The 26,188-nt window shown below is 43.9% G+C and overlaps 1 protein-coding gene and 1 pseudogene across 1 annotated transcript; both read right to left on the bottom strand.

Moving 5' to 3' along the window:
- Positions 1 to 3,863: 3,863 nt before the first annotated feature.
- Positions 3,864 to 7,008, bottom strand: LOC100452982 (procathepsin L-like; annotated as a pseudogene).
- Positions 7,009 to 15,802: 8,794 nt separating this feature from the next.
- LOC134759756 (nuclear pore-associated protein 1-like) lies at positions 15,803 to 26,184 on the bottom strand. The gene is made up of 3 exons (XM_063714122.1): positions 25,530 to 26,184; positions 18,773 to 18,914; positions 15,803 to 16,427 (listed from the first exon to the last, which is right to left on the bottom strand). Exons 1-3 carry the CDS (start codon positions 25,983 to 25,985, stop codon positions 16,342 to 16,344), a joined length of 684 nt encoding a protein of 227 aa, XP_063570192.1. The 5' UTR covers positions 25,986 to 26,184; the 3' UTR covers positions 15,803 to 16,341.
- Positions 26,185 to 26,188: the final 4 nt, after the last annotated feature.

Here is a 26,188-nt window from a genome sequence, read left to right as displayed (position 1 = left end):
CTTTTCCCATTGAAATCACAGAATTTTACAACTAAAGAGAACTTTCAGATGGTTTGAGTCAACTGCACTCTTTTGGGGGCTGGAAGCAGAAATGAAAAGATTTAGATAAAATTACACAGTTCAATTATTAACAATTCAGACTAAGTGTAAGGCCCTCTGACCACAACTGAGGTCCCCTGATGCTACTCTACTAAGTGTATTATACTGTGGTGTGTATGCATGTGTGAGCACATGTGTGAATGTGTGTCAGGAGTACATGTATATACATGTGTATTGTGTAAGGGTGTGAATATGTGTGCATTTGGGTATCTGTACATAAGTGTACGTGTATAGGTGTGTCTTGTTCATACATGCTCATTTGTGTAATGAGTTCGTGTGCATGTACGTGTGTGTATTGGGCATGTGTGTAATTCTATGTGTTTGTGGGTGCACATATATGTGTATTTGTGTGTGCTTAGTGAGCGCTTCGCTGGCCATAATGGCTTGTTTTTCTGGCCAAGAGACTTGATTCTCCCTGATTCAGCCTTGAGTGTGTATTTCCAAGGATCAGGGTGACTAACCAGGACATCCGGAGAATTTTCTTCTTCTCTGCCCCAACCATCCTGCCCATTCCATTCTCGGGTGTCAGAGGCTGAGGCTCTGGCCCCCGTGTGAGCCCCACAGGAGGTCTTCAGAGCCCTCAGGTTGCCTCACAGCTGGCATCCATTGCATCTTTCTGTTTTCCAAGAGGGTGAGCCAGGGCTGCTCCCGTCAATGACAAGATGCTGGGACCTGGATTCATGTGCAAGGAGAAACCAGGCACTGAGGGGCTGAGGGTCCAGCTGCTGCTGGGCTGGGAGTCAGCAACCTCTGTCCTTCCAGGGCTTACCCTCCCTGGCCATGGGCAGTGCCCCTTGGCTTTGCAGCAATTTGAGGCAATGAAAGTTTTTATTTCCTCTGGCTGCATTTTCTAGACATATTTTAATGTAGCTGTAATCATACAAAATGTTGAATTTTTTGTCCTGCTTTTAAAAAGATTTTAATTAGGTTAGATTATAACCAAGGCAGGCGGATCACCTGAGGTTGGGAGTTCGAGACCAGCCTGACCAACGTGGAGAAACCCCATCTCTACTAAAAATACAGAATTAGCCAGGCATGGTGGTGCATACCTGTAATCCCAGCTACTCGGGAGGCTGAGGTAGGAGAATTGTTTGAACCCAGAAGGCAGAAGTTGCAGTGAGCCAAGATCACGCCATTGCACACCAGCCTGGGCATCAAGAGCCAAACTCCATCTCAAAAAAAGTAAATAAATAAATAAAAATGCCTAATACTTATTGAAAGTATAAGTATAAAAAAACTTTAATTATGTTATGAGATTTTTAACTGTATTACTGGAGAAAAGAGACCAAATCTCCTCATAATACTTTTCTTTATCATTTTATTTAATGATAAAGATGAACATAAGCATTTGTGCAATTCAGTGTTTAAAGTTTGCCAAGGTATATGTATGTATTTTTCCCAGAACTGATGCTGTGAGAAGCCCAAGCCATGGAGAGGCCCTAGGCAGGTGCTCTGGTCAACAGCCCAAGCTAAGTGCCCAGCCAACACCGGCATCTGTGGCCAGCCGTGTGAGTGAGCCTTTGCAGATGTCTAGTCCCGTCAAGTCCTACAGATGTCTCCAGCACAGATAGAGCCTACAGATGTCTCCCTATGAAACCACACAGCCAAGTCCAGGCGGAAAATGTGAAAGATGTTTCTACCAAGCCACTGAGTTTCTGGGTGGTTTGTTTTACAGTAATAGAGTAATAGAAAACCAGAACAGTAATAGAGAACCAGAACAGTCTGTTCCTGCAGTCTCCAGTGGTCCTCCTATGTTCAAACACTCCACTTAGCAAGCTTCATCACCCAACAATTGGACCTAATCTCTCCGCAGGGTCTCTCACTGCAGAGTCATTTCTCAGGGTTACTGACGTGCTAGTCTCTGCTAAGATGCTCACCTCTTCACTTTCCCTTAGTGACTGGCTGCTCTGGTTGATGTTGGCTTTCCTTTCCTCCTGGAAGCCCTCCCTCATTACCTCCCTTTCCCTAACAATTCCAGCTCTTTGAGGTCAGGACCTGTCTCTTCCACCATGGTGATAACCTGCATATGTTGGGTGCTGCATGAATTCTAACTGTATCAAATCTAGGACCCAACCTGCACAGTTAAGGGATTTACCTTGGGAATCTTCCCAATCTTCTTGCTAACATGGGCTACTTTTATTATAAAATCCAAAGAATTTCACAGTTGCCACTTCTGTCATTTTATGTCAAAAAGATGGTTTTAGCAATGACTAGGGAAGGGTACGTAAGAGTCCAGCATGGCACATGATCCAATTCAGATGAACTTAAATGGAGCCTGCTGGAGGCTTTGTGGGATGAGACCCCATTGTCCACCTAGTTTTCTTCCTGCAAGATTATGCAGTCTATTCACTAAACACTTCTAACTATCTTTTATATTTTTTTCAGTGGGAACACGAGACTTTTGAAAAAACACAGATGATGAAACTATGTGCTCTTTTAGCCAATACAATGTGGGAAGTTTTTCTGTTTGTTAAAATAATTCAGGTTCTTACAGGGTAGCTTGGTGTAAATGTGGCCACAGACTCTCAGTTTGAGTCCTCTCATCTGGTCCTCCACCTTCCAAGGCCAGCACACCATTCCTGAAGCCCAGCTTCACACCATGGGCTTTATCCCTCATCCCTTGAGGACCCGAAGACAAACAGCCTTGTCAACGCACTAGTGCTTTGTCTCACCTCAACTGCAAAGTGGCCATGGGGTCTTCACCAGCAGCTGGGGAAGATGCTCCAGAAACTGGCCCTGATAGCTTTGCCCTGTAACTTGACTGGGTTGCAACCACCATGGGTGAGATAAACATGATCTCTAAGGCTCTTTTTCAGCATTGAAATTACATGTATGTCTGATCACTTTAAAGAAAAATGTGAATTTTTTCTTTATTAAAACAATTTTCCTTTGTCCTTATAGATCATTTGTCATGTTTTGCTTCAATCAAGAGTTGGGTCAGACACAACCACTGTGCAGCTGACATGAGATCTGCACATTTGTTACTAGAAGAGCCAGAAGGCCACCCACTGTTCCTCCTGGTGAACCACTGGCAGAGCCGGTATGGCTTAGAGCCCAGTTTCATGCTTGACTACTGATATGGTTTGGCTGTGTTCCAGCCAAATCTCATCTTGAATTTTAGCTCCCACAATTCCCACATGTTGTGAGAGGGACCTGATGGGAGGTAATTGAATCATGGGGGCAGGTCATTCCCATGCTGTTCTCATGATAGTGAATAAGTCTCATGAGATCTGATGGTTTTATAAGGGGAAACCCCTTTCGCTTGACTCTCATTTTCTTTTCTTTTCTGCTGCCATGTGAGATGTGCCTTTCACCTTCCACCATGATTGTGAGGCCTCCCCTGCCGTGTGGAACTGTGAGTCCATTAAACCTCTTTCTTTTGTAAATTGCCCAGTCTTGAGTATGTCTTTATCAGCAGCGCGAAAACAGACTAATACAACTACACAAAAAAGTCAGTGCATCAAAACAAAGAAGCCCCACCAGTGCATTTGAAATTACATTTTATTTAAACAGGTAAAAATGTATATATCCTTTTAAAATGAAAATACAAAGTAAGTAAATCAATAATACAAACATGTTTATAGCAGTAATTAAAATAGAGGTAATATTTACTAGTGTGAAAATATCACAGAATTCCAATCACACCTGGATCTTCAATGATTGAAGTGTGCATTTCACACAGCAGGGGCTGGTAGATTGAAGATCAAGTCTTCCTCTGGATGTGCCATCCTCAGTCGAGTCCTTCCTCATCACCATCCAACAGCTCACACAGTTGGGTAGCTGGCTGCTGTGGTGATTCCACAGTTGTTCCTCCGGTCTTTGGCCATCTTTACGTAGCCATCCATGCCCCAGTTTTTACCCCAGCTGAAAGGAGAGCAGGTTTTCCATTTCAGAGGCAGGATAAAGCACGTTGGGTTATTAACTTAAACAGTGTGCCAGAAGCCACAGGCTTAACATAAAGAAACAGGAGATGCTGATGTTCCTGTTCATCCCTTATAAATTCTTGAGTCAAAACCTGCATATCACTTCGATCCCAGACCCAAAACTGTGACTTTTCACAGAACTGCAAAATCAGAAACAGAAAAAGGATAGGATGTCTTTCCAGCCAGATATGCTTCAGAATTAAGAAAACGTTCAGAATTTAGACATGCAATGGGACAAATACTATATTAATATCCCCAGCATGCTTGTGACAGTATCTAGATGTTACAATCAATCATTAATATTCTGTGTTCTGCCTAAGGGGGATGAAGACTTCTGGGATTTCAGAAATGTGATTAAGGGCTTGTGGTATGTAAACATTGATTGCAAAAAAGGATTCCCTTTTGAATTTCAACTATAAGTCTTTCTGGCAATTTATACCTGTTCTTCACCAGCCAATATTTGTTATCCGAGTCTGCTCCTTCATAGCCGTAGCCAACCACCAGCATAGCATGATCCAGGCCTTCAGAGTCACAGCGTGGCTCAAAATAAATTCCTGAGAGAATAAAATGAAGGCTGGGTGAGAAGTTCCCGAGGACACCTGACAGTAACCCACCCTGTCACCCACAGGGAGGGAGGCAACTCTAAAATCAGTGAAATGGCACACAGTCCAGATCGGGCTTAACAAGATCTATTGTTATCAAGGCTAGGGAATTAGGCTCTCGTCCACAACTAGCAGAAATAGAAATTAGCATAAGTCGTTCATAAAAAATCTTTCTTACAGGCATAAAAGACCACTCATTTTAAGCTTGTAATTCTACTCTAGAATACCAATCTTAAAAATAGCACAGAACACCAAAATCCTTGAATCAAAAAGCTCTTTTCAGATTTAATCACAAAAAAAACTTTGGAAAAATTCTAAGAATACAACAATTAGAGAATATTTAAGTAAATTAAACTATACTATACATAACATAGCTATTTATAAAAAGTTATGAAGTACATGTATTCATGGAGATACGTTCAATGTAATATCAAATGGAAGCATTAGGTATGATTATTGTGTGTATACAGTCCATCATGCTGGTATGTCATGGTGGTTTACTTTTTTTCTGCAATAATTTCTATGAAGAAAGATGCTTACCTTTTTTATAGAACTGGAAGGAGACATGGCTTGCATCAACAGCAACAGAGATGGGCCCCACAGTTGCCACTGCCTTCTCCAGGTCCTTCTCCCATGAAGGGATGTCCACAAAGCCAGTGTCATTAGCAATAGAATACTTGGGATTGTACCTACAGGTTTTAACCTTTTAAAGGTAAAGAGGGAGGAGACTTGATTACTACCATCCTTCTCCTGGGGAACATGAGTCAGAACCACAACACTCAGCAGTTTGGACGCATAGAATTTCCAAGTCAACACTCTTACAAATCATCCAAGGAAGTGAAATGTAATTATTAATAGTTAATTTGAAACTGAAAATTAGCTCAGTTCTCTTCAGTGAGACCCCTAGGTTTACTTTCCATAAGACATTTTTCACAATGGAGACATGTATTATATGTAGGATGGTTTGTATATTCTCCATGTTACATAGAAACAAGAATAGTTGCATGTTAACCATGTAATCACAGAACTGTGCAAAGGCTATAATTTATAATGACAATACTGACAGTTTGCAGATAGAGATTTCACCATCTAAAATGGGAATTCTGAAAAGTGTCTGTTATCTCTGAAAGTGTCCTAGTAAAACAAAGCAGGAATGGCAGCAAGAAAAGGAGCTCCATTTACCTTTCCTTCATATGGATAGGAGGCCTCAGAGTCCAGGCCTCTGTTCTCCTGAACATACCGGAAGGAAGTATCCATGAAGCCACCATTGCAGCCCTCATTGCCTTGAGGCCCAGAGCTACCAGATTCTGCTCACTCAGTGAGATAAATTTTCCTGTTTTCCAGAACATCTGCCCTTCCAGCATACCAGTTGTACTAAAAGCCCAACAGGAGCTACACTGACCCTGAAAAGAGAATAAAAAAGCTGATACACACACACACACACACACAGCAAGACTTTTAACAACAGCTCATATATCTAAATACTCCTTTAAAAAGTGAACTGCATGTTGCAGCACAGTCTAGCATAGCAGAAATGTCAATTGCTTCTTGGCTTTCCTGGGGTGATGGGAGGTCTGAACCTAACACAGTCTCACCTAATCCTTCACAGGACTCACATAGCCTTTCTTTCTCCATTCCACAGATGTGGGGATCTCAAGAAGCAGACGTTCCTGGAACTCTTTCCCCTTCCTGTGCTTCTGGTATTGAAAACCATTCATCACCTGCCTGAATTCTTAATTAGTCTTCAAGGAAAAGTAAATAAAATGTTAAAAAGCAAGAGATTGATTTGGTAAAAACTGAGGAGAGGAAGCACAGAGTTCAGTAGTCCACATCACCATATCTCCAAAGGCATTCATGGCTGCTGTGAAGCTGTGTTTCCCTTGGCTGTATTCCTGATTGTGCTGCTCAATCATCTTCATGTTCTTCTCCCACATTGCTCTCCTCCATCCTTCTCCATTCTAAAGGCAAACATGTAACTGATGCTCTTTATTTCTAATTAAAACCCAGCCTATGCTAACCAAGTGAATCTTCAGACAGAGATGTAAGAGTAACCATGGCAGGGGAAGGCTTGACACCTCTGGGAGATGTTCTCCAAGCTGAGACACAACAAGGGTGTATGCCCATATCATGCTCATAATCGGTGCTATTAAGTTATTGCATTAGGTTATTGGTAAGAGCTGGCCTCTAGAAGCTACTTTCTGGCCGTATGATCCCAATAGCAAGGTCCATCTCTCTGGGGTTCCCCTGGACAGTTTCAGATGCCACCAACCATGCCATATAATCTCTTGTGCTTTGCCTTCCACTTGGTCCATTGTTCATCTAAACTGTGGTCACGTGTTACAGCAGCTGAGGCAATAGGCAGCCAGGAAGAGTGAAGGGTTCATGTTTCAAAAATCTGGGAAGGGAAAAGAAATGAGGATCTGATTAGACCAATCCAAAAAAGTCATCTTACTGCCCCCTGAAGTCTTGCATTAAGTAAGTGAATGAATCAATCATCAAGAGTTAATGAAGCTCTGACTTTGTACATATTGTCCTTTGCTTGGTACAGTTGGGGACTGCCTTAGAAACAATCTCCAGGTAACTTTTCCAACTGCTTTTGTGAGGCCCAGTTTTCCATTTTAAAATCTAAGATTAACTCAGTAATCTTGCTTTTACAGCAAGTGGGCATGGAGCCTGACGGATATATTTAAACTAAGTTATGGACAAGCTGCTTGGTGTATTAGATAGCACAGGAGCTAACCTTGTGGGACATCTCCCCACATTCGTAATATCCACCCCTAAGTCTATAATCAATAAATGCTTGTTTGGAGGCCATAGAAACTCTTCCCGAGATCTGACCTGTGTCTTCTGCCATCTGCCTGATTTCTCCCCTTAGAATAGGAAAACACTGTGTAGGAGATATTGTGAATAGAAATATGAATATAGGCCGGGTGTGGTGGCTCATATCTGTAATCTCAGCACTTTGGGAGGTCAAGGTGGGCGGATCACCTGAGTTCAGGAGTTCGAGACCAGCCTGGCCAACATGGCGAAACCCTGTCTCTACTAAAAATACAAAAATTAGCCAGGTGTGGTGGAGGACGCCTGTAATCCCAGCTACTCAGGAGGCTGAAGTATGAGAATTGCTTGAACCCTGGGAGGCGGAAGTTGCAGTGAGTGAGACGGCAGCATTGCACTCCAGCCTGGGCAACAGAGTGAGACTCTGTCTCAAAAAGAAAAAAAAAATTACAAAAATTAGCCAGGCATGGTGATGGGCGCCTGTAATCCCAGCTACTCAGAAGGCTGAGGCAGGAACAACTGCTCAAACCTGGGAGGCAGAAGTTGCAGTGAACCAAGATCACACCACTGCACTCCAGCCTGGGCAACAAGATCAAAACTCCATCTCAAAACAAACAAACAAAATAAATAAATAAGTAAACAAGAAGATGGATATGTTGATAGAAAAATAAAAGACATGAAATATACAACCTACAAAATAAAAATCATCAATAAACTCATAAAAAGTTTACCTCACTTATAAAAATAGAAATTAAAACAAAAAAGAGGTCTTTTTTTCCCACCAAATTGATGAAGTTGAAAAGACAATACTGTCTTGTGTTTGCCAGAATAAATTAAAAAGAACCCTCTTATCACTGAAGGTAAAAGTATAAATTTATGCAACCTTTCTGGAAGAAAACTTCAATATGTATAAAAAGATTTTTTTACCCAGTAATTTAATTATTTGGAATTTCTGTTGGGAAAACAATCAGAGAATCATGTATTTATGACCTAGATTGTTAATCTCAGGTTGTTTTGTTTTTCAAAAAGTTAGGAGCCATCAAAAGGATAGTAAGGGAATATTATAAACAACTCTACACACATAAACTTGATAACTTAGATGAAATGGACTAACTTCTCAAAAAGCACAGTACTCTAACTCACCCAATATAAAATAGATAATTTGAAAGGCTAATTTCAGGGCTGAACTATTAGAAAATAGAATTCAAAAAAGAAATCTCCAGGCCCGGATGGTTTCACTAGAAAATTATACAAAATGTTCAAAGGTTATTCAATCTCTTCCACAAAAGAGAAGAGGAAGGGATATTTTTCAATTCATTTTATAAAGTCAGCATTACTCTGATACAAAAACCAGACAATGATAGTAAAACTGACCTAATAATCTCATAGACTGTTCTTTTGGATAAACATAGAAATTGACCTTTCTGTTCTTAAAGCTTGAAGCTTACATTTGTTTTATATGAATTCCTTCCTCAGGAAAGGAACTTCAGACCTCTCAAAAAGTATTAGAGAACTGAAAGTCACCAGATCACCACATCCTGACAATGAGAAGCCTGGAGCCCTCATTCCTCATGATTGCTTCCTTTCCCCTCTCTAGTTCCTGTATTCTTGCACACTGTCACATTTCTTCTCTGTTATATAAACCTATAGTTTTAGTCTGTCAGGGAGATGGATTTGAAACTGAGCTCCCCCATCTTCTTGGCTGCAGCACCCAATTAAAGCCTTCTTCCTTTGCAATACTTATTGTCTTAGTGATTGGCTTTTTGTGTGGTAAGCAGCAAGGCCTAGACCAAACCCCTGGTGTTTTGGTAACAATAGTTCCAAAAAAACAAAAACAAAAGAATACTACAGACCGGCCGGGTGCGGTGGCTCACGCCTGTATTCCCAGCACCTTGGGAGGCCGAGGCGGGTGGATCACAAGAGCAGGAATTCAAGACCAGCCTGGCCAATATGGTGAAACCATCTCTACTAACAATGCAAAAATTAGCTGGGCGTGGTGGTGAGTGCCTGTAATCCTAGCTACTTGGGAGGCTGAGGCAGGAAAATCGCTTGAACCCAGGAGGTGGAGGTTGCAGTGAGTCGAGACCGTGCCACTGCACACCAACCCGACAACAGAGCAAGACTCCATCTCAAAAAAAAAAAAAAAAAAAGAATACCAGAGACCAATATCCCTCATCAATAAATGAAAAAACCCTTAACAAAGTATTGACAAGTAGAATTCAACAACACACAAAACAAATTATACACCATGACTGAGTGGGATTTATTCTGGTAATAGAAGGCTGGTCCGGTATTCAAAATCAGTCAGTGTAATCCACCATATCAACAGGCTAAAGAAGAAAAATCATATAATTATATCAATTGATGGAGAAAAACCACTTGAACAAATTCAAAACTCATTCATGACTTAAAAAAGAAACTCACTGAAGTGGGAGGATCACTCGAGGCCAGAAGTTTGGGACCAGCCTGTGCAACGTAAAAAGACCCTATCTAAAAAAAAAATAAAATTAGCTGGGTGCAGTGGCTCACACCTGTAATCCCAGCACTTTGGGAGACTGAGGCGGGTGGATCACGAGATCAGAAGATTGAGACTATCCTGGCTAACACAGGGAAACCCCGTCTGTACTAAAAATACAAAAAATTAGCTGGGTGTGGTGGCACACGCCTATCGTCCCAGCTACTTGGGAGGCTGAGGCAGGAGAATCACTTGAACCCAGGAGGCAGAGGTTGCAGTGAGTCGAGATCGCGTGACTGCACTCCAGCCTGGGTGACAGAGCAAGACTCCATCCCCACCCCCCCAAAAAAAATTAGTTGGAGAGGTGGGTAGTGGTGCATGCCTATGGTCCCAGCTACTTGGGAGGCTGAGATGGGAGGATCGCTTGAGCCTGGGAGTTGGAGGCTGCAGCGAGCCATGATCACACCCCTGCACTCCAGGCAAAGCAACAGAGTAAGACCCTGTCTCTGAAAAAAAGAAAGTCTTAGAAAACAAGAAATAGAGGAGGAGCTTACCTCAACCCTATCAAGTACATCTACAAAAATTTATAGCTAGCATTATTATTTAATGATGAAAGAGTGAATGCTTATCCTCTAAGATCAGGAGCAAGGCAAGGATGTCCTCCCTCACTACTGTTACTCAACATATGTAACCCTGGAAGTCGTAGTCAGCACACTAAGGCAAAGAAAATAATGAAAGGGAAACAGATTGGAAAGCAGGTAATAACATTGTCGTTCTTTGAAGATGCCATGATGACCTGTGTAGGAAATCCCAAGGAACTTACAAAAAACCAAAACACTCCCTAGAATGAGTGAGTTCAGCAAAGTCACAGGACACAAGATCAACATACAAAACCAACTGGATTTCTATATATTAGCAATAAACTAATTCATAATAATAATTAAATTTAAAATATGTACTTTAATCACTTAAAAAATGAAATAGTATTATATAAATCTAAAAAACGTGTGTAGGATTCTTATGCTGAAAACCACTACATGTATGCATGCATATATTTATGTGTGTGTATAAACTTGCATATATATGTATCTGTGTGTTTGTCTGTATTAATTAAATGCAACGATCATGGCCCAGATTGTGTTACATGGTGGGAAAACAGACATGAACAAGACGGAGTGGGTACCTCCCTTCAGGTTGCTTACAATGTAGCTTGAAAGTCAGACACTAAACTCAAGAATGAAAATGTGTTGGGAGCTTCAAAGAATTAGCCCTGAATGCTCATGGCATCAAGCACCTGGAAGACCAAATCATGAGGTCAGAGCATAGGGGTGAGACCATTCAGATTTACAAGGCTTCTAACTCTACATCACCAGAATGTCCTCTAATTCTAGATATCTGGAGGAGAGAGGCTGATTGGGCCATTCTAGGTCAGGACTCTCTCTCCTACCCCATCAAGAGTGTGTGTGTGTGTGTGTGTGTGTGTGTGTGTGTATGTGTGTGTGTGTGGTGGGAGGCATGACTCAATATAAACGTAGCAGCTAAGAGTTCTAATTTTGGATAAGGGGGTGAGGAAGAACCATTTGCACTGGCTGGATGCACCAAAGGCTAGAGAAAAACTAGAAAGAAGACCAAGATTTAAAGAACCAGAGGAAGAGGAGCTGTGGGGAAGAGAAGCAAATGAGAAGGAGCATCCACAGAGTCAGAGAGAAAGCAGAGTCAGGGCTTCCTGCTATTGAGTGAGTTGTGCAGCTGCTCCAACTGCAGTAGATTGTTCATCTCAGGTTGTTTTTTTCTCAGAGTTCTCCAACTGAGCCATGAAGGTGACAGTGCTATGTGCCTCAGAGGGCTGTTGAGTGTGCAGAGTGAGACGCTGCACACTCCGCTCAGTGATCTGAGTTGTGACTATCCTGGCTCAGGAGCGCAGCTTATGGTTTTAGCATCTGGGAGTGCTTTTCTTGGCAGGCTGCAGACACATGCGTTTGGAAAATAGGAAGAAATCCAAAAATGGCCTTTGCCATGGCTCAGCTAGAATTGTCGGTAATGTGGCAACTCATTTCCTCTGGATAGATTTGTGGCAGCTTAAAATTCTAAGAACTGCACTTTCTTCAGTGGTTCAAGGAGATCTGAATCCCAGGCCTCTGACAAAGGGTTCTTTCCAGAGACAATAGCACACCGTGTTTCTCTCCTTTCTTCCACAGACCTCGGAGGACAAGCCTTCTGAAAGGGATGCCCTGCAGCCTCGCCGCAACATTGTGACCATAGATTATACACTGTACAGTAGCACAACCCTGGTGGCTCTCTCCACAGGGCAAGGGGTGGACCTCTTCATGCTTGACTTGGTAGGTACAGAATATGGCAGCTTCTGGGCTTGGGGACTTGATGGGCCTCTGTGCTTTAATGCTAGTCCCCTGGGATAATTTCCTGGTCATTCCTAACACTTGTTTTTGGGGCCAGAGAGCCTGAAAACCTAGTTTCAGGAGCCAACACCATCATCAGAAACCATGAAGGGCCTCTGTCCCAGTGAGGGAACCTGGGGTAGGCGTGCCCTGCAGAATCAGTTGCATCAACTCAAGCCTGTCCTTAAGGAGTTCATTTTTCAAAAATGCACTCGATCTCTTTGGTTTATGAGAACTCCATGATTTAAGAATCATAATGCTGCGAATTTCCAGACAGAAGCATGAATTCTTTAGAGCAGCATCATCCTGTAGAATGCTCTGTGAGTTTTGCTTTTAAATGCTGGATGCCTTGTTTATCACTTGTGAAATGCTTTGCCAACTACACTGAGGTCTTGTGAAAACTCAGATAATGTTGACCAATGATGACTTCAAAACCCCTTGTGTTCACTTAGATGAAAGGTCAGTATTTAAATTTCATTTAGATTTACAGATGTTATTGAGCATCTACTATATCCCAAAGCACCATTTCAGGCGGTGGAGATACAACATTGATCAAACACACATGCCAGCCCTTGTGGAGTTCACATGTCAGTTTGTATGTGGAGAGAGGGGGATTGCAAATTTCAAAATGAAACAGAGTTAACAAAACAGTGTTTGCAGTATGGAAATCCAGAAACTTTTCAAATAGAATCTTTTCACCTATAAACCCATTAGACCAAGGCCCACTGCTGTGTCAGTTTGCTAATGCCACAGTTTCCCTTTATTTTCAAAGAAGCTGGCAAACCCTCAGAAACTCTATGGCTTACACATGTTACTCTCAGACAATAAATTGCCCTTTCTACAGTTGCTGTAGAGTAACAGCTAACATAATTGTTAATAAGTTGTAGGAATGTAGGTACCTGTCCTAGGGAATTTACATCTATTAATGCATTTAAACATCACAGCAGCCCTGTGAGGTAGGTCCTACTATTATTCCCATTTTCAGATGGGGAAAATGAGGCACATAGAGGGTGAGTAACTTGCCTGAGGTCAAGCTAGTGACTGGTAGTGTCAGGAGTCACACTCCAGCAATCTGTGCTTTAACTACTAAACCAGACCGAATTTCAAAAACAACTGCTCTTGAGTACAAGTAAAATATCTCCAAGAACATTCTGAGCAGTTCTAAAGGCAACAGGAGGTGCTTTGACTCAGGTACTCAACTCAAGGATTCCGAGGCACAGACAGAGCCTCTGCTTTCTGCCCTCAGTCACGACAGCAGGGCCCAGTCTGGACACAGGTGGGCACGAGAGCTTGTCAGCATGACAGAAGGAAGAGATGAACCATAGCATAATCCTTCCTGATTTCTGTGTATTATCCTGAAACTCCTTTGGATCACATCACTCTACTATAAAGGATATTTGAGCAAAGACCCAGTGCACAAAGCTTAGTGCCTGTTTGGGATGTTGATGTCCAGTGGAGATAGCTTGTGGCAGTTGTCACAGATAGAAATGCTGTGGAGGGCAGTCAGCAGTGATGGAGGCAGCATTCCCCAGTGGGTCAAACTCAGCCTGTGAGGTCTGTGGGTTTGCAGACCTGATGATTTGATTTTGTCAGAACACACATATTGTTCAGGCACAGAGAGACCACCTCCTGTTAACCAACTCCCCATTGTGGGATAAAGCTCAATGTCAAAGCATTCATTTACAGATCCTTTGTTTCTCAGTGACAAGGATCTGGTGCCTGATCATCAGGGACCCTCTTATCCGAGTGTATGAGAGCTCATATTAAAAATCAGCGGTTGTTGGTGACCACACAATCAGAACAAAGGGGCATATTTTCCAGGTTAATAAAATTGTGGAAACAACATTCCAGGGGCCTGAGAGTCCCTGCCCCAGACCCAGGAGTGGATCAACCCAAGGCGTTTTCACCCACCCTGATGCAGAATGAGCTCCTCTGTTCAGGTGAAGAGTGAGTGCCGCTGTTTAAATGACAGCTGTGCATCTCCATGCTCTTTGCTGAAAAGCAAGAGCAAAATCGATCCCAGCTCAATTAAGTGAAAGGAGTTACTGCATTGATGGTGATACGAGAAGGGGGCAGGGAAGTGCTGGGAGGAAAAGGGCAGGGTCCTTGGTGAGGGCTCCACCCCCAGGCCTGTGCCCACGGACCTAGGTTAGGACAGGCATTTCTGTTTCAGTGCCCAAATGTTGTATTTCCCAAGACCACCCTGGCCTGCCCCCATCCTGTGCCTATAAAAACCCCGAGACCCTGGCAGGCACGCACACAAGCGGCTGGACTTCAAGAGGAACACGCCGGTGGAAGAACACACTGGCATCTGCCATCAGGCCATTGACCTGTGGATAGCAGAAGATAAGGCAGGGCGTATAATTGAGCTGACTAATGCAAGCCGCCTATGGACGGATGGCTAAACTGAAAGAGCACTCTGTAACACGCGCCCGCTGGCGCTTCAGCTGTAAACATGCACACCTAGATGCTGTCATGGGGTCGGAGCCCCACAGCCTGCCTGTCTGCATGCTCCCCCTAGAGGTTTGAGCGGCGAGGCTCGGAAACAGCAAGCCACACCCCCATCACATGCCCTGTGATGGGGATAAGGGAACTTTTCTCCTTTCATTGGGAAAGCAGAGGACCTTGGCTAGGAACGGGCAGGGCTAGAAGACCAGGAAGCAGAAAGCACGGCAGTAGTCCTACAACACGGCCACTCTGTCCTGGACACCAACTCCAGTGCTGTGCCTCTCTCTCAGGTTTGAAATCCCATGGAGGGGTATATAATTTTTAAGCTAAGGCACGTGCCTGGCCTTGGTCTAGAAGAGGCCCAGATACGGATCTTTCTAGACTGACATCCCACTCTTTAAGGGATGTCAGGGCACTTTTCAGAAGTGGAACTGAAGGCTAGTCTGCTCCAAAGCAACAGATGCCCACAGAGAGTTAAAGCTCATGAGACAAAAACCATCACATGCATGCCTGTAATAAAAAGAAGTTTGATTTACTGGGCGGGGGAGTGCACTGCAGAGGAACCATGGGGTTTTGCTTGGTGATTCTAAAGAGGGTTTGAGGAACAGAGGGTCAGTCTGGATTGGATATTGCCTGGAAGTGGATGCAATTAATGATTAGTTATCTTAATAATTTTTAGTTAGGAGCCAGGGAGATTAAAGTGAAGTCGTTGGTAAAGAAGCAGTTGTCAGTCTTGTTAGCAGAAGAGAGGAATGTGTAGTTGTTGAGTCTCCTAGTCACCATCTTATTTCAGACATGGACAGCATGGCCTTCCTTCTTTATATTCTGGGAATATCTCTGATGTTCCTTGGGAACCTCTGGGCTAGCTGTTAGCTGTAAGCTGTCATTTTGGAGTTTCTCACTTTCTCAAAATCTTGAACATTAATCAAAATGAATCTGGTTTCAGGCCCTGACTTTACCCCTAGTGACTTAGAGAGACATCAGCATTTAAGGTGTTGTCTGTGTGTGAGCTGATCACAGTTTTAGTGACTGATGTCCCCAGAACTAGATAAAGGGGTGTCTGAGGGATGCCCTGCAGGTATTGACCATGGTGGCTATAAGAGGGACTGGGCACAATTTTATTAATAAGTCTGAGAATTCCTTTAGATTTTGCCAACTTTTTCTTTATGCTAGGTGAACACAGTTTCCAATTGAAAGAACCTCCTCTTTTCCCCAGGTAAGAGTAGTTGGGATACCAGAAACTTTTAATGGTTTCTGAGATTGAATCATTAACATAAACAAAATAACTGGACCACAAATTGTCAAAATGCATCCCTCACACATCAGTGCAACTTCTCCTCTAACTGTTGATGGCCCAAGTCTTTCTGAAAACATTAATCTGGGGCTGAGAACTTGGGAGATAAACACAGTCATGTTCTTTATAAATAAGGAGCCTCCCTGACAGTAGAAATCACAAAGAAAAAGAAAGAAGACCATGGGCCTCTTCCCTTTGAATTGTCTTCCCTCTTGCTATGTTACTGCTTGAGCTTCCTTTGTGGGCTCCACATTGTCACTGTTCTTTCCACCACTCATAAAAACACCACGGGGCAGGCTCCAGAGTGACCACAGCTAGGCCCCAGGTCTGCCAGCAGGCCCCCATCTTCTCATGATTCTGTGGGCTTCTGTTTCCTGGTGTCTCTCTTCTTCCTGGCATCTCTCTTCATCTCTCTAGGCTCTTGGTGAATTTGTACTGGTGGAAAAAGATGTCAAGATTAGTAAGAAAGGAAAGATTTACAGCCTGAATGAGGGCAATGATAAGTATTTTGACAGGGCCGCCACCGAATTTATGCAGAAAAAGAAATTCCCTGAGGTGAGTGAAGAAAGCCCAGGTGGGTCGGAGGGAGAGTGTTGTCTCCATGGGGTCCTGTTTGGGTGGTGGCTTCAGGAGGCCTTGCTGAAAGAGGTTGGAGCCACTGTTCATAGCTCTGGTCAGTATGAGAATGGCAGACTCTGCTTTTCTTCATAAGCAATCAGTATCTTTTATAGCTAAAATTTACGTTCTAAAGATAATACTTCCCTTTACATTTAAGTTGTTCCAGGAGAAATTGTTTGTAACAAAAGTTAGGGATCACACTTGCAAAATTCAGAGCTCAGGCCAGAACCTTTCTTAAGTCATTTGTTTAATCTAAGCTCCAACCTACAGATTCACTCACTCAGTTGCATTTGCTTTTCGAAGGAATAATTACACAAGAGAACTTCAAAAAGTTCATGGAAAAAAATGAAATTAAAAGATAAAAATAAAAAATACAAAATTTATTTCTCAACATAAGCTCCATTGAGCTCAAGACACTTTTGTAAGGGTTTATACCAGCCATTTAGTCCAACCCTAAACCCAAGGTCCTGGGAATTTAACCCTGCCAAGGCAGTCTTTTGTATGTTATTTGCTCAAGAAAAATGGATGCCCTTTAAAGGTTTTTTAATATTAGAAAACAAAAAGAAGCCAGAAGGAGCCAAATCAGGGCTGTAATTATATTCCATTAAAACTCTTGCAAAATTCCCTTGTTTATTAAATTAATGAGAGGAATGAGCAGAGCATTGCTGTGGTGAAGAACTCTCTGGTGAAACTTTCCTGGGCTTTGTCTGCTAAAACTGTGGCTTTCTCAGAACACTCTCTTAATAAGCATATGTGGGCCAAGGAGCCAACATCTCCCCAGTGTTGTGAAAATGAATGGCCGTGATTAGTCAAGGCCAAATTGTATCTTGCACCTTCAGAGGCTCTTGCTCTCCTCCCTCAAGTTATGCCCATCTATAGTTATCCATCTGTCCATCCATCCACCCATTCTTATATCCCTTCATCCCTCCCTCCCTCCTGTCTATCTATCTATCCATCCTCCTTCCTATCTATCTATCTATCTATCTATCTATCTATCTATCTATCTATCTATCTATCCTTAACTGAGAGATTTCTCACAGCTTTCCCTTCCAGAGCAAAGGTAAGTTGAAGAGTAGCAACACCTCCGTCTGTTATGTGGAGTCATTCTGGGCTTAAAAACTAGGAATTTAGGGATATAAGTTCTATCTCTAGTTCCTGGTAGTTCACTGTGTGTCTTCTGAAAGATTCTTTCTGTATTTAAATGTTTTGGTTTCATGACTTAACATTTTCTCCAAATATAAGAATTGTGTTTGTTCATGTGTAACACGTGGAAGGCACCAAAAAATAAAATGTAAACAAAAACCATGTGTAAGTTTCTTCACTCTCAGTAACCCCACTGTGAACATCATCATACATCTCTCTGGTTTTGTTTTCTTGCAAATGTGCTTACATAGTTATCAAATGTAATCCACTTATAAATACAGTTTTTAACCTGCATTTCTACTTACATCTACTTCATGAGTATTTCCTAGTTATTAAAAATTCTTCAAAAGCACATTGCTGTACCATAACATATTTAATCATTCTCAGGTTGTTCTACACTTAGTCTGTGTCCAGCTTTTCACTCCATAAAAAAATATTGCAGTGAGCCCCTTTGTACCTCGTCTTTGCTGATCTGAAAATTCCCTTAGAAGGTATTCCTAGAAGTAGGATTTCTGGTAAAATAGAATTGTGGATCCTCACCTTAGTCTTCACTGTTAAGTCAGGCCAAGGTGTTTCATCTTGGATCCAATAAAGTGCTAATTAACTAAAATACCCGAAGACTTGGTAATTTCTTGCCTGTAGTGTGGTTTCAAGGGATGCAACTAGAGGACAGTATAATATAATGATCTTCATTGTAACTATGAGTTGGATTTAATAATAATAATAGTTAACATTTACTGGGTGATTAATATGTGGTAAGCCCTGTTTTAAGTGTTTTACAAGTATTAACTCCTTTATTCTCATAACAACTCTTGGAGGCAGGTACAGATGGGGAAGATAAGGCACAGAGGGGTTCAATTACTTATCCAAGGTAAGTGGCTGAGCCAGGATTCAAACCCAAGCATTCTGGATGCCAACCCATACCGTTAACTACAACATGACCCTGCTTGGAAACAATCAAATGGGGAAGAACCCTCACCTCCCACACACTGGGGTTGCAGGGCTCAGAGCTGCCTAACCTGCAGGGAGATAGCGCCTCCTCCTTGCTGGCTGCGGAGTTTCTGCCTCCTTCACCTTGGTTCCTTTTCCTGCTTTATGGGCTGTGTGCCTGCTGGGTATGGGCAGGACAAAAGCCCAGATGAAGAACACACAATTCTGTATCTGGAAGGGAAGAGGAATATGTATCAGGCTGTTTTCAGGAATCTGCTGGAAGGGGGATGGAGGGAGGAAATGAATGAGAAAACACTTCTTCAGGGGTTTGGTATTTTGTGTTCTCATTTTTGTTTTTTGTGTTCTCATTTTTGTTTTTGACAATTGTTAGAGCATTAGGCTTGCCTTATTAGCAGTAATAGTTCCTTACATTTTTCACAAATTCCACCTGGTGCAATGCCAGATGTGATCTATAAAATCAGAGTTCCTAGAGATGACAGGTCTAGTGGTAATGAATTCCCTCAGTATTTGCTTTTCTGCAAAGGATCTTATTCTCCTTTGCCGACGAAACTTAGTTTGGCTACATATGAAAGTCTTTGGCTACATATGAAAGTTGGAGTTTCTTTTAAGAATGTTGATCATTCCCTGTGACTCATGGGAAATGGACCTCTGCTGAGAGGTCCATTGTTAGTTTGATGGGCTTCCCTTTGTAGGTGACTTGACCCTTCTCTCTAGCTGCTTTTAACATTTTTTCTTTCATTTCAAGCTTGGAGAATCTGATGATTATGTGTCTTGTGGATGATCTTCCTGTGAAGTATCTTACTAGGGTTCCCTGCATTTCCTGAATTTTCTATTGGCCTCTCTAGCTGAGTTAGTGAAGTTCTCATGGGTGATAACCCGAAATATGTTTTCCAAGTTGTTTCCATTCTCTCCATCTCTTTCAGAGACACTAATGAGTCATAGATTGGGTCTTTTTACATAATCTCATATTTCTCAGAGGTTTTTTTTCATTCCTTTTTATTCTTTTTTTCTTTATTCTTGTCTGACTCTGTTATTTCAGAAAGCCAGTCTTCAAGCTCTAAGATTCTTTCCTCAGCTTCATCTATTGTGCTATTAATACTTGCGATTGCATTATGAAATTCCCGTAGTTGTTTTTCAGCTCTATCAGGTTGATTACGTTCTTTTTCATACTGGCTATTTAGTCTGTCAGCTCCTGTATTGTTTTATTGTGATTCTTAGCATCCTTGGATTAGGTTTCAACATTGTCCTTAATCTCGATGATCTTCACTCCTGTTTGTATTCTGAATTCTATTTCTGTCATTTCAGTCATCTCAGCCCAGTTCAGAACCCTTGCTGGAGAGGTAATGCAGTCGTCTGGCGGAAAGAAGGCACACAGGCTTTCTGAGTTGTCAGCTTTCTTGCATTCATTCTCATCTGTGTGGGCTGATGTTCCTTCAGTCTTTGAAGTTCTGTCCTTTGGATGGGTTTTTTTTTTTCTTTTATCCTATTTGATAACCTTGGGGGTTTGATTGTGGTACAAGGTGGGTTCAGTAGACTGGCTTTGTTTCTGGAAGATTTTAGGGGATCAAAGCTCAGCTCCCAACTTCTGGACTGCATGCTCTAATTCTGGACCTCTACTGGGCTGACTTTGTTCCCTGTCTCCTTGAGGTTAGGAATCCACTGTGCTGGGGGTACGGTGGTTCTCCCAGATAGCTGGTCACAACACTTGTATGGGTGGTGCCAGCCAAAGCGCTTCATAGGGTGGTGGCAGTGGAATCTGTCCTCGTTTGCATGTGCCAGCAGCAGTGGCAGTGGGTCTGTGGCGGGGTGCATGCTTGTCCACTGTGGTGGGGTGCTAGTGGGTGCTAGGTTGCCGGCCTCTGTGCAGGTGTTCACAGCAGTGGCAGAGGCAGCATGGTGTCAGGAGGAAGGGCACCCCAGCTGGCGTCTTACCTGTGTTTGCACTGGTGATGGTGTTAGCATGTGGGTGGGGTGCTGGTAGGTACAGAAGCGTGTGTGTCCTCTGTGTGTGTTCCTCTGGGTGGCAGTGACCACTCAGGGTGGATGTGTGTTCATTATTCTCCATGCCTAGTTTCAGGCTGGTGGTAGCTTGGCACAGGGGTGGGGCATTAGTGGGGGCAAGGTCTACCCATACACACATGCTCTGGCAAGGCCATATGGGGGGTGGCTGTGGGCAAGTGTGTGCAGGCAAAGCAGCACAGGGGAGGCTGCAATGAGGGGAGGGCATTAGCAGGCTGGGGTATGTCTGTGAGGCTACTCTGCTGGAGCTCTCTGCTGGTCAGGTATGGTCTGCCAGCACAGGAGCTATGATGTGGGGCCCTAGGAGGTACCCTCTGTGGGCACCCAAGGCTGCATTGCAAACAGGCGTGGCCAGGCTGGGGCCCCAGGAGAGACCAGGAGACTGAGGGGTGCTCAGGTCGGGCTGGCCCTGTCTCATGGACCACCTTGCAGAGTTCAAGTCCCACAGTTCTCCTAGGGCTTAAGTCTCTTATAGGAGCAAGTTGAACCTCAGGGGATGGGTGTCCCTGGCCATGCTCCACTAGAGAAGCTCCTGCAACAAACTCTCTGAGCTCCACACTGGCTGGAGTTCTGCCCCTACCCCTTCTCTAAGCAGCTTTCCCTGCCAACTCAAGTGTCCGCGGTGGTTGAGGGGCCTCCTTCTGCCAGGGTTCCAGATGTCCGTAGCAAGATTGGGATGCTGCTTGCCAGTTCAACTCACCCCTTCTCCAGGAACCAGAGATGGTGTTTCAAGAAGGAGCTCATAGTCAATAGTAGATAGTGCTGCTTAGAAGTTAAGTATAGTATCCATAGGCTATGGTGACTTGGGGGCATTGGTGACCTTGGGGGAAGTGTGTTCCACTGGAGTGATGGGATGGTAGTCAGGGAGCAGTGGGCAGAAGAATGGGGGGAGGTGGTGATGTGGAGGTGGTGAATGTGTACACCTCCACGCCTCTATGAAATGTGACAGTGGGGGATCCCAGGATGGAACTAGAGTCTGATATGGGGACTTTGGATGAATTGCTAATCAAATGGGAGATCGTTGAGCTGATGGGCTGAGGCTGAAAGAGAAGTTGATGTGGGGAAAAGAAAGAGAGATCAGACTGTTACTGTGTCTACGTAGAAAGAAGTAGACATAAGAGACTCCATTTTGTTCTATACTAAGAGAAATTCTTCTCCCTTGAGATGCTGTTAATCTGTAACCCTAGCCCCAACCCTGTGCTTGCAGAGACATGTGCTATGTTGACTCAAGGTTTAATGGATTTAGAGCTGTGCAGGATGTGCTTTGTTAAAAAACAGTGCTTAAAGGCAGTATGCTTGGTAAAAGTCATCACCATTCTCTAATCTCGAGTACCCAGGGACACAATACACTGCGGAAGGCCACAGGGACCTCTGCCTAGGAAAGCCAGGTATTGTCCAAGGTTTCTCCCCATAAGATAGCCTGAGATATGGCCTTGTGGGAAGGGAAAGACCTGACCGTCCCCCAGCCCGACACCCGTAAAAGGTCTGTGCTGAGGAGGATTAGTAAAAGAGGAAGGCTTCTTTGCAGTTGAGATAAGAGGAAGGCATCTGTCTCCTGCTCGTCCCTGGGAATGGAATGTCTCGGTGTAAAACCCGATCATACGTTTATTTACTGAGATAGGAGAAAACCGCCTTATGGCTGGAGGTGAGACATGCTGGTGGCAATACTGCTCCTTAACGCACCGAGATGTTTGTGTAAAGTCAAACATAAATCTGGCCTACATGCACATCAAGGCACGGCACCTTTCCTTAGACTTATTTATGATACAGAGATCTTTGCTCACATGTTTTCCTGCTGACCCTCTCCCCACCATTACCCTATAGTCCTGCCACATCCCCCTCTCCAAGATGGTAGAGACTGTGATCAATAAATACTGAGGGAACTCAGAGAACAGTGCTGGTGCGGGTCCTCTGTATGCTGAGCACCGGTCCGCTGGGCCCACTTTTCTTTCTCTATACTTGTCTCTGTGTCTTATTTCTTTTCTCAGTTTCTCATCCCACTTGACGAGAAACACCCACAAGTTGTGGAGGGGCAGGCCACCCCTTCAGTTGAAGTACATGAAAAGAAGAGATGGGGGATGATGGATGTCACTGAGTCTGTGAGAGGCAGAAGGGGGAGGAATCAGAAGACAAGAAGAGGATGGGCTTTAGGTAGGAGTTGGACACCACTTCCATCATAACAGGAGGAAAGGCAGGATATTTACTCAACACCTGTGACTGGCAAATAAGGAACATGGTCCCATCTCCAGGAAGCTGCAGTCTGGTTGAAGTGGCAAGACATTACAACAAAAAAAGAATAACTCAGTGTGCGATAAGCCTACAGGGACCAAGTGCTGTAGTATTGTGTAGGCATTTACAAGAAATACTTCAAGTTAGGTTTCACTTATGTCTGCAAATCAAGGAAGGTTGAGGTCCCTTAGGAGGCCTCATTGGCTTTGTTCAGAGATTTCCCAGGCTTGGTTTCCATCTTAACTTATTTTAATGATTTGTTGGTAACAAACACACACACACACACACACACACACACACACAGTTTCTAACCAAAACACCTTGAGAGGACATCAGTTCACATTTGATCTTACTGGCATTTACTCAGTTCTTGATCCATTACTCAGTCTAGCTTGTGTTCAGGTCTTTAAAGCCTGGAAAGGTTATTTTGCTAAAGTACTAGTTTTGAAGCTTACTTTGCTTGTCATTACTCATGACTGATACCATGCTGGGTTAACCCCAGATATTTTTGGAACACAAAACACTTGATGGCTGTCCTAAGGAATTTGCCGTCTCCCTGTGCGCTGTCAGAGAATTATCAGATTAGAGAAAGAAATCATAGATGGATCACTGAATGGGGAAAACCAAATCTGCCTCAGGGAGCAATGTAATCATATTGTCATGACTTACCTTTTGTACCTACTCTAAGGAACATCATGACCTTTAACTTATTTCTCTCTGGTCAAATCCTTTTTATTACATGTGTGAGTAGTGAAATCGAGGTTTACAAATGAATTGTTTTATTTCTTTAAATAATTGCTAAAGGTGTTTAAGATTTTGCCACGTATAAACACCGCATGCAGTAAGAGAAGAGTAGTCATTATTTAAGGAAGTCTGCTTCTCAGAAAGCTAAAACTATTGTGAACCATAGTGATTCAAGCAGGAGCTTCAAGGAGCTACCAAACAATGGTTGTTCATATAGACTTTCTTTCTTTCTTTCTCTTTCTTTCTTTTCTTTCTCTCTTTCTTTTCTTTTTCTTTCTTTCTCTTTCTCTTTCTTTCTTCCTTTCCCTTTCTTTCTTTCTCTTTATTTGTTTAGCTGCTCTCTTAAGATTGCTACAGGATATTGTCTCTTACTTTAAGTAGTCCTACATTTAATAAGTCCAATCACATGTTGACATTTGAGGGGCTCATAATGAATGAAATGCACAATTGTATAATCTTTTCAATTTCTACACTAGTGGGTGGAGGATAGGGGGTCTGGAATGTAGAGGTCACCCCAACTGGATGTGTGACCCCAGAGCAGGTACTGACTAATCATGAAGGCCACTGAATTTTGTCTCTTCTCCTTCTGCCTTCTAGGACAGCAGTGCTCCCTATGGGGTCAGGTATGTGAGCTCTATGGTGGTGGATATGCACCACATCTTAGTCTACAGAGAAATCTTCATGTACCCAGGCAACCAGAAGAGCCCTCAGGGCAAGGGAATTCTCCTTTGTCCACTGGCTGTGCATCCAGTCACGGAGCAGGAGGAGCTCTCTCCTCTCACGCCTGCTGTTTGGCTACTGCACTGCCGCTCCTTGGCAAGTCTGTGTGGTAGGCAGGAGAAGAGAAACCAGCTCTATTTCCCTTGAGTGAGCCTCCAGGCTGTGGTAGATTTGAAGGAGAAGGCCGAAATTATGTGACTGGTGTTTCTTACTGTCCTTCCCCTCCGGCCTCACACCCATCATTCACCATGAGCCAGCTGTGTATTTTATTTGCCACAGGCTGCGTCTGACTTTTAGCTTCAGCATCTGATTAGGGATCATAGACCCCATAAGGAATCTAATGAAATTTATCAACACATTTCCCAGAAAAATGCAGATAAACATACATGTTACATACACATTACATGTTTAGAGGGTTTACAGATGCCCTGAAGTCTACCCAAGAATCCCCCAGAGAATTCCCAAACTCCAGAATAAGAACTTCTGCTCAGAACTCATCAAATATGACTGTAAAAGTTGTTCCTGGAAGGTCTAACTGCAACTCAGCTCTATCCCATACCAATTAATTGCAAGGCAGAGGCCAGCGGCAGAAGTTGTAACTGACAATTTTCTTTTGCGGGACCTGTGGCTGGCAGCTCTGGGTGGAAAAGATTTCCTTGATGCAAGAGCTGAAGGCTCTTCCCCAACATCAGCAAGCCTGGGGAGCTGAGCAGGTGGTCTTTATCCTGCACTTCCTGGGCCACCTTCTCTGGCAGCAGGAAACAGCCCCGGGCGGGATCAAGGAGCACTGTTGGAGATGGGTCAGGCTTCTTAAGGGGAAGGACCCCTCCAGCTGGCCTGTGTGAGCTGAGGACAACATGGTCCTCCCAGCAGGAACTCACTGGAGACACCTGGGCCTTGTCAGTCAAGTTATTTTCTGTCAAGCAATTGGGATAAACATTTCCCTCTAGGGGCCCCGGACTGCACCTGAAGGAACTGAGGTCTCTCTGGGTCTCCAGGGCCCTGGATGCAGATGTCTTGCGGAGAGAGGGGGCTTTTCTTGTCCTCCTGCTCCTGGGTCTCTACCTGACTCTCCTCCTCTATCACTGCTCTGGGCTTTTCTTGGGTCCTCACCTTGGTCTTATTCGGTGGCCTGGCTGGAATCGGAAGCAGCTTCCTAGCCCCAGCCAGCTCACATGGTGAAGGCAGTTGGAGAGTGAACTTGCTGCTGGGAGGAGGGATCCTCACCGAGCTGGGGTGTCCCAACATCATGGAGTTGCCAGCAGACAGCACGGGTTTCTTCCTTGAGGGGAGCCCGCAGCCCACAGCAGGCAGGACCCTCAGGGAGGCGCCCGTGTCTGGTGGGAGACGACACAGTCTCCTAGGCGCGCTGTAGAAGCTGACTGGAGAAGGCCCACGACTCTGCTGAGGGTTAAAGAGGAATCGGAAAGGGCCCGGGGTAGACGTGGGCGCCGCAGGGTGAACCGCGCCCGGCTGAGAGGACTCACGGGCTATGGGAGCTTGTGGGCGACGGCCCGGCAGGGGCCTGCGGCGGGACCAGGGACAAAATATACTTAATAAATTGCCCATTTAGAGCAAGTTGTGTGGGTACAATGGCGAGAGAACGGTCAGTAATGGAGACGCTGCTCCGTAGTCTCCCACTTCTCTTTCGCCAGGCGCGCACTGGGCAGCTGAGCGCTTGTGAGGTCCCAGTGGGGCTAGTGACAGAACCAGGACGCGCCGAAGCGCGCGGCAGCACCCCCGCCGTAGGGCGCCTACCAGAGAGGTCAAAG

This window comes from Pongo abelii, chromosome 13 (assembly GCF_028885655.2).
Source record: "Pongo abelii isolate AG06213 chromosome 13, NHGRI_mPonAbe1-v2.0_pri, whole genome shotgun sequence".
NCBI lineage: Eukaryota > Metazoa > Chordata > Mammalia > Primates > Hominidae > Pongo > Pongo abelii.
The sequence above is the reverse complement of the archived record's forward strand: the minus strand, read 5'-3'. Positions and strand labels throughout refer to the sequence as shown.

Bases quoted from the DNA above. Each gene is read 5' to 3' on its own strand.
- LOC134759756 (XM_063714122.1), bottom strand. From the start codon at position 25,985: ATGGGCAATTTATTAAGTATATTTTGTCCCTGGTCCCGCCGCAGGCCC. The intron at 18,915-25,529 runs GTGAGGACCCAA...CTTCCCTTCCAG, and splicing joins GGCCACCGAATAAGACCAAG to ATACAGAATTGTGTGTTCTT. The intron at 16,428-18,772 runs GTTAGGCAGCTC...TTTTTCCACCAG, and splicing joins GAGGCGCTATCTCCCTGCAG to TACAAATTCACCAAGAGCCT.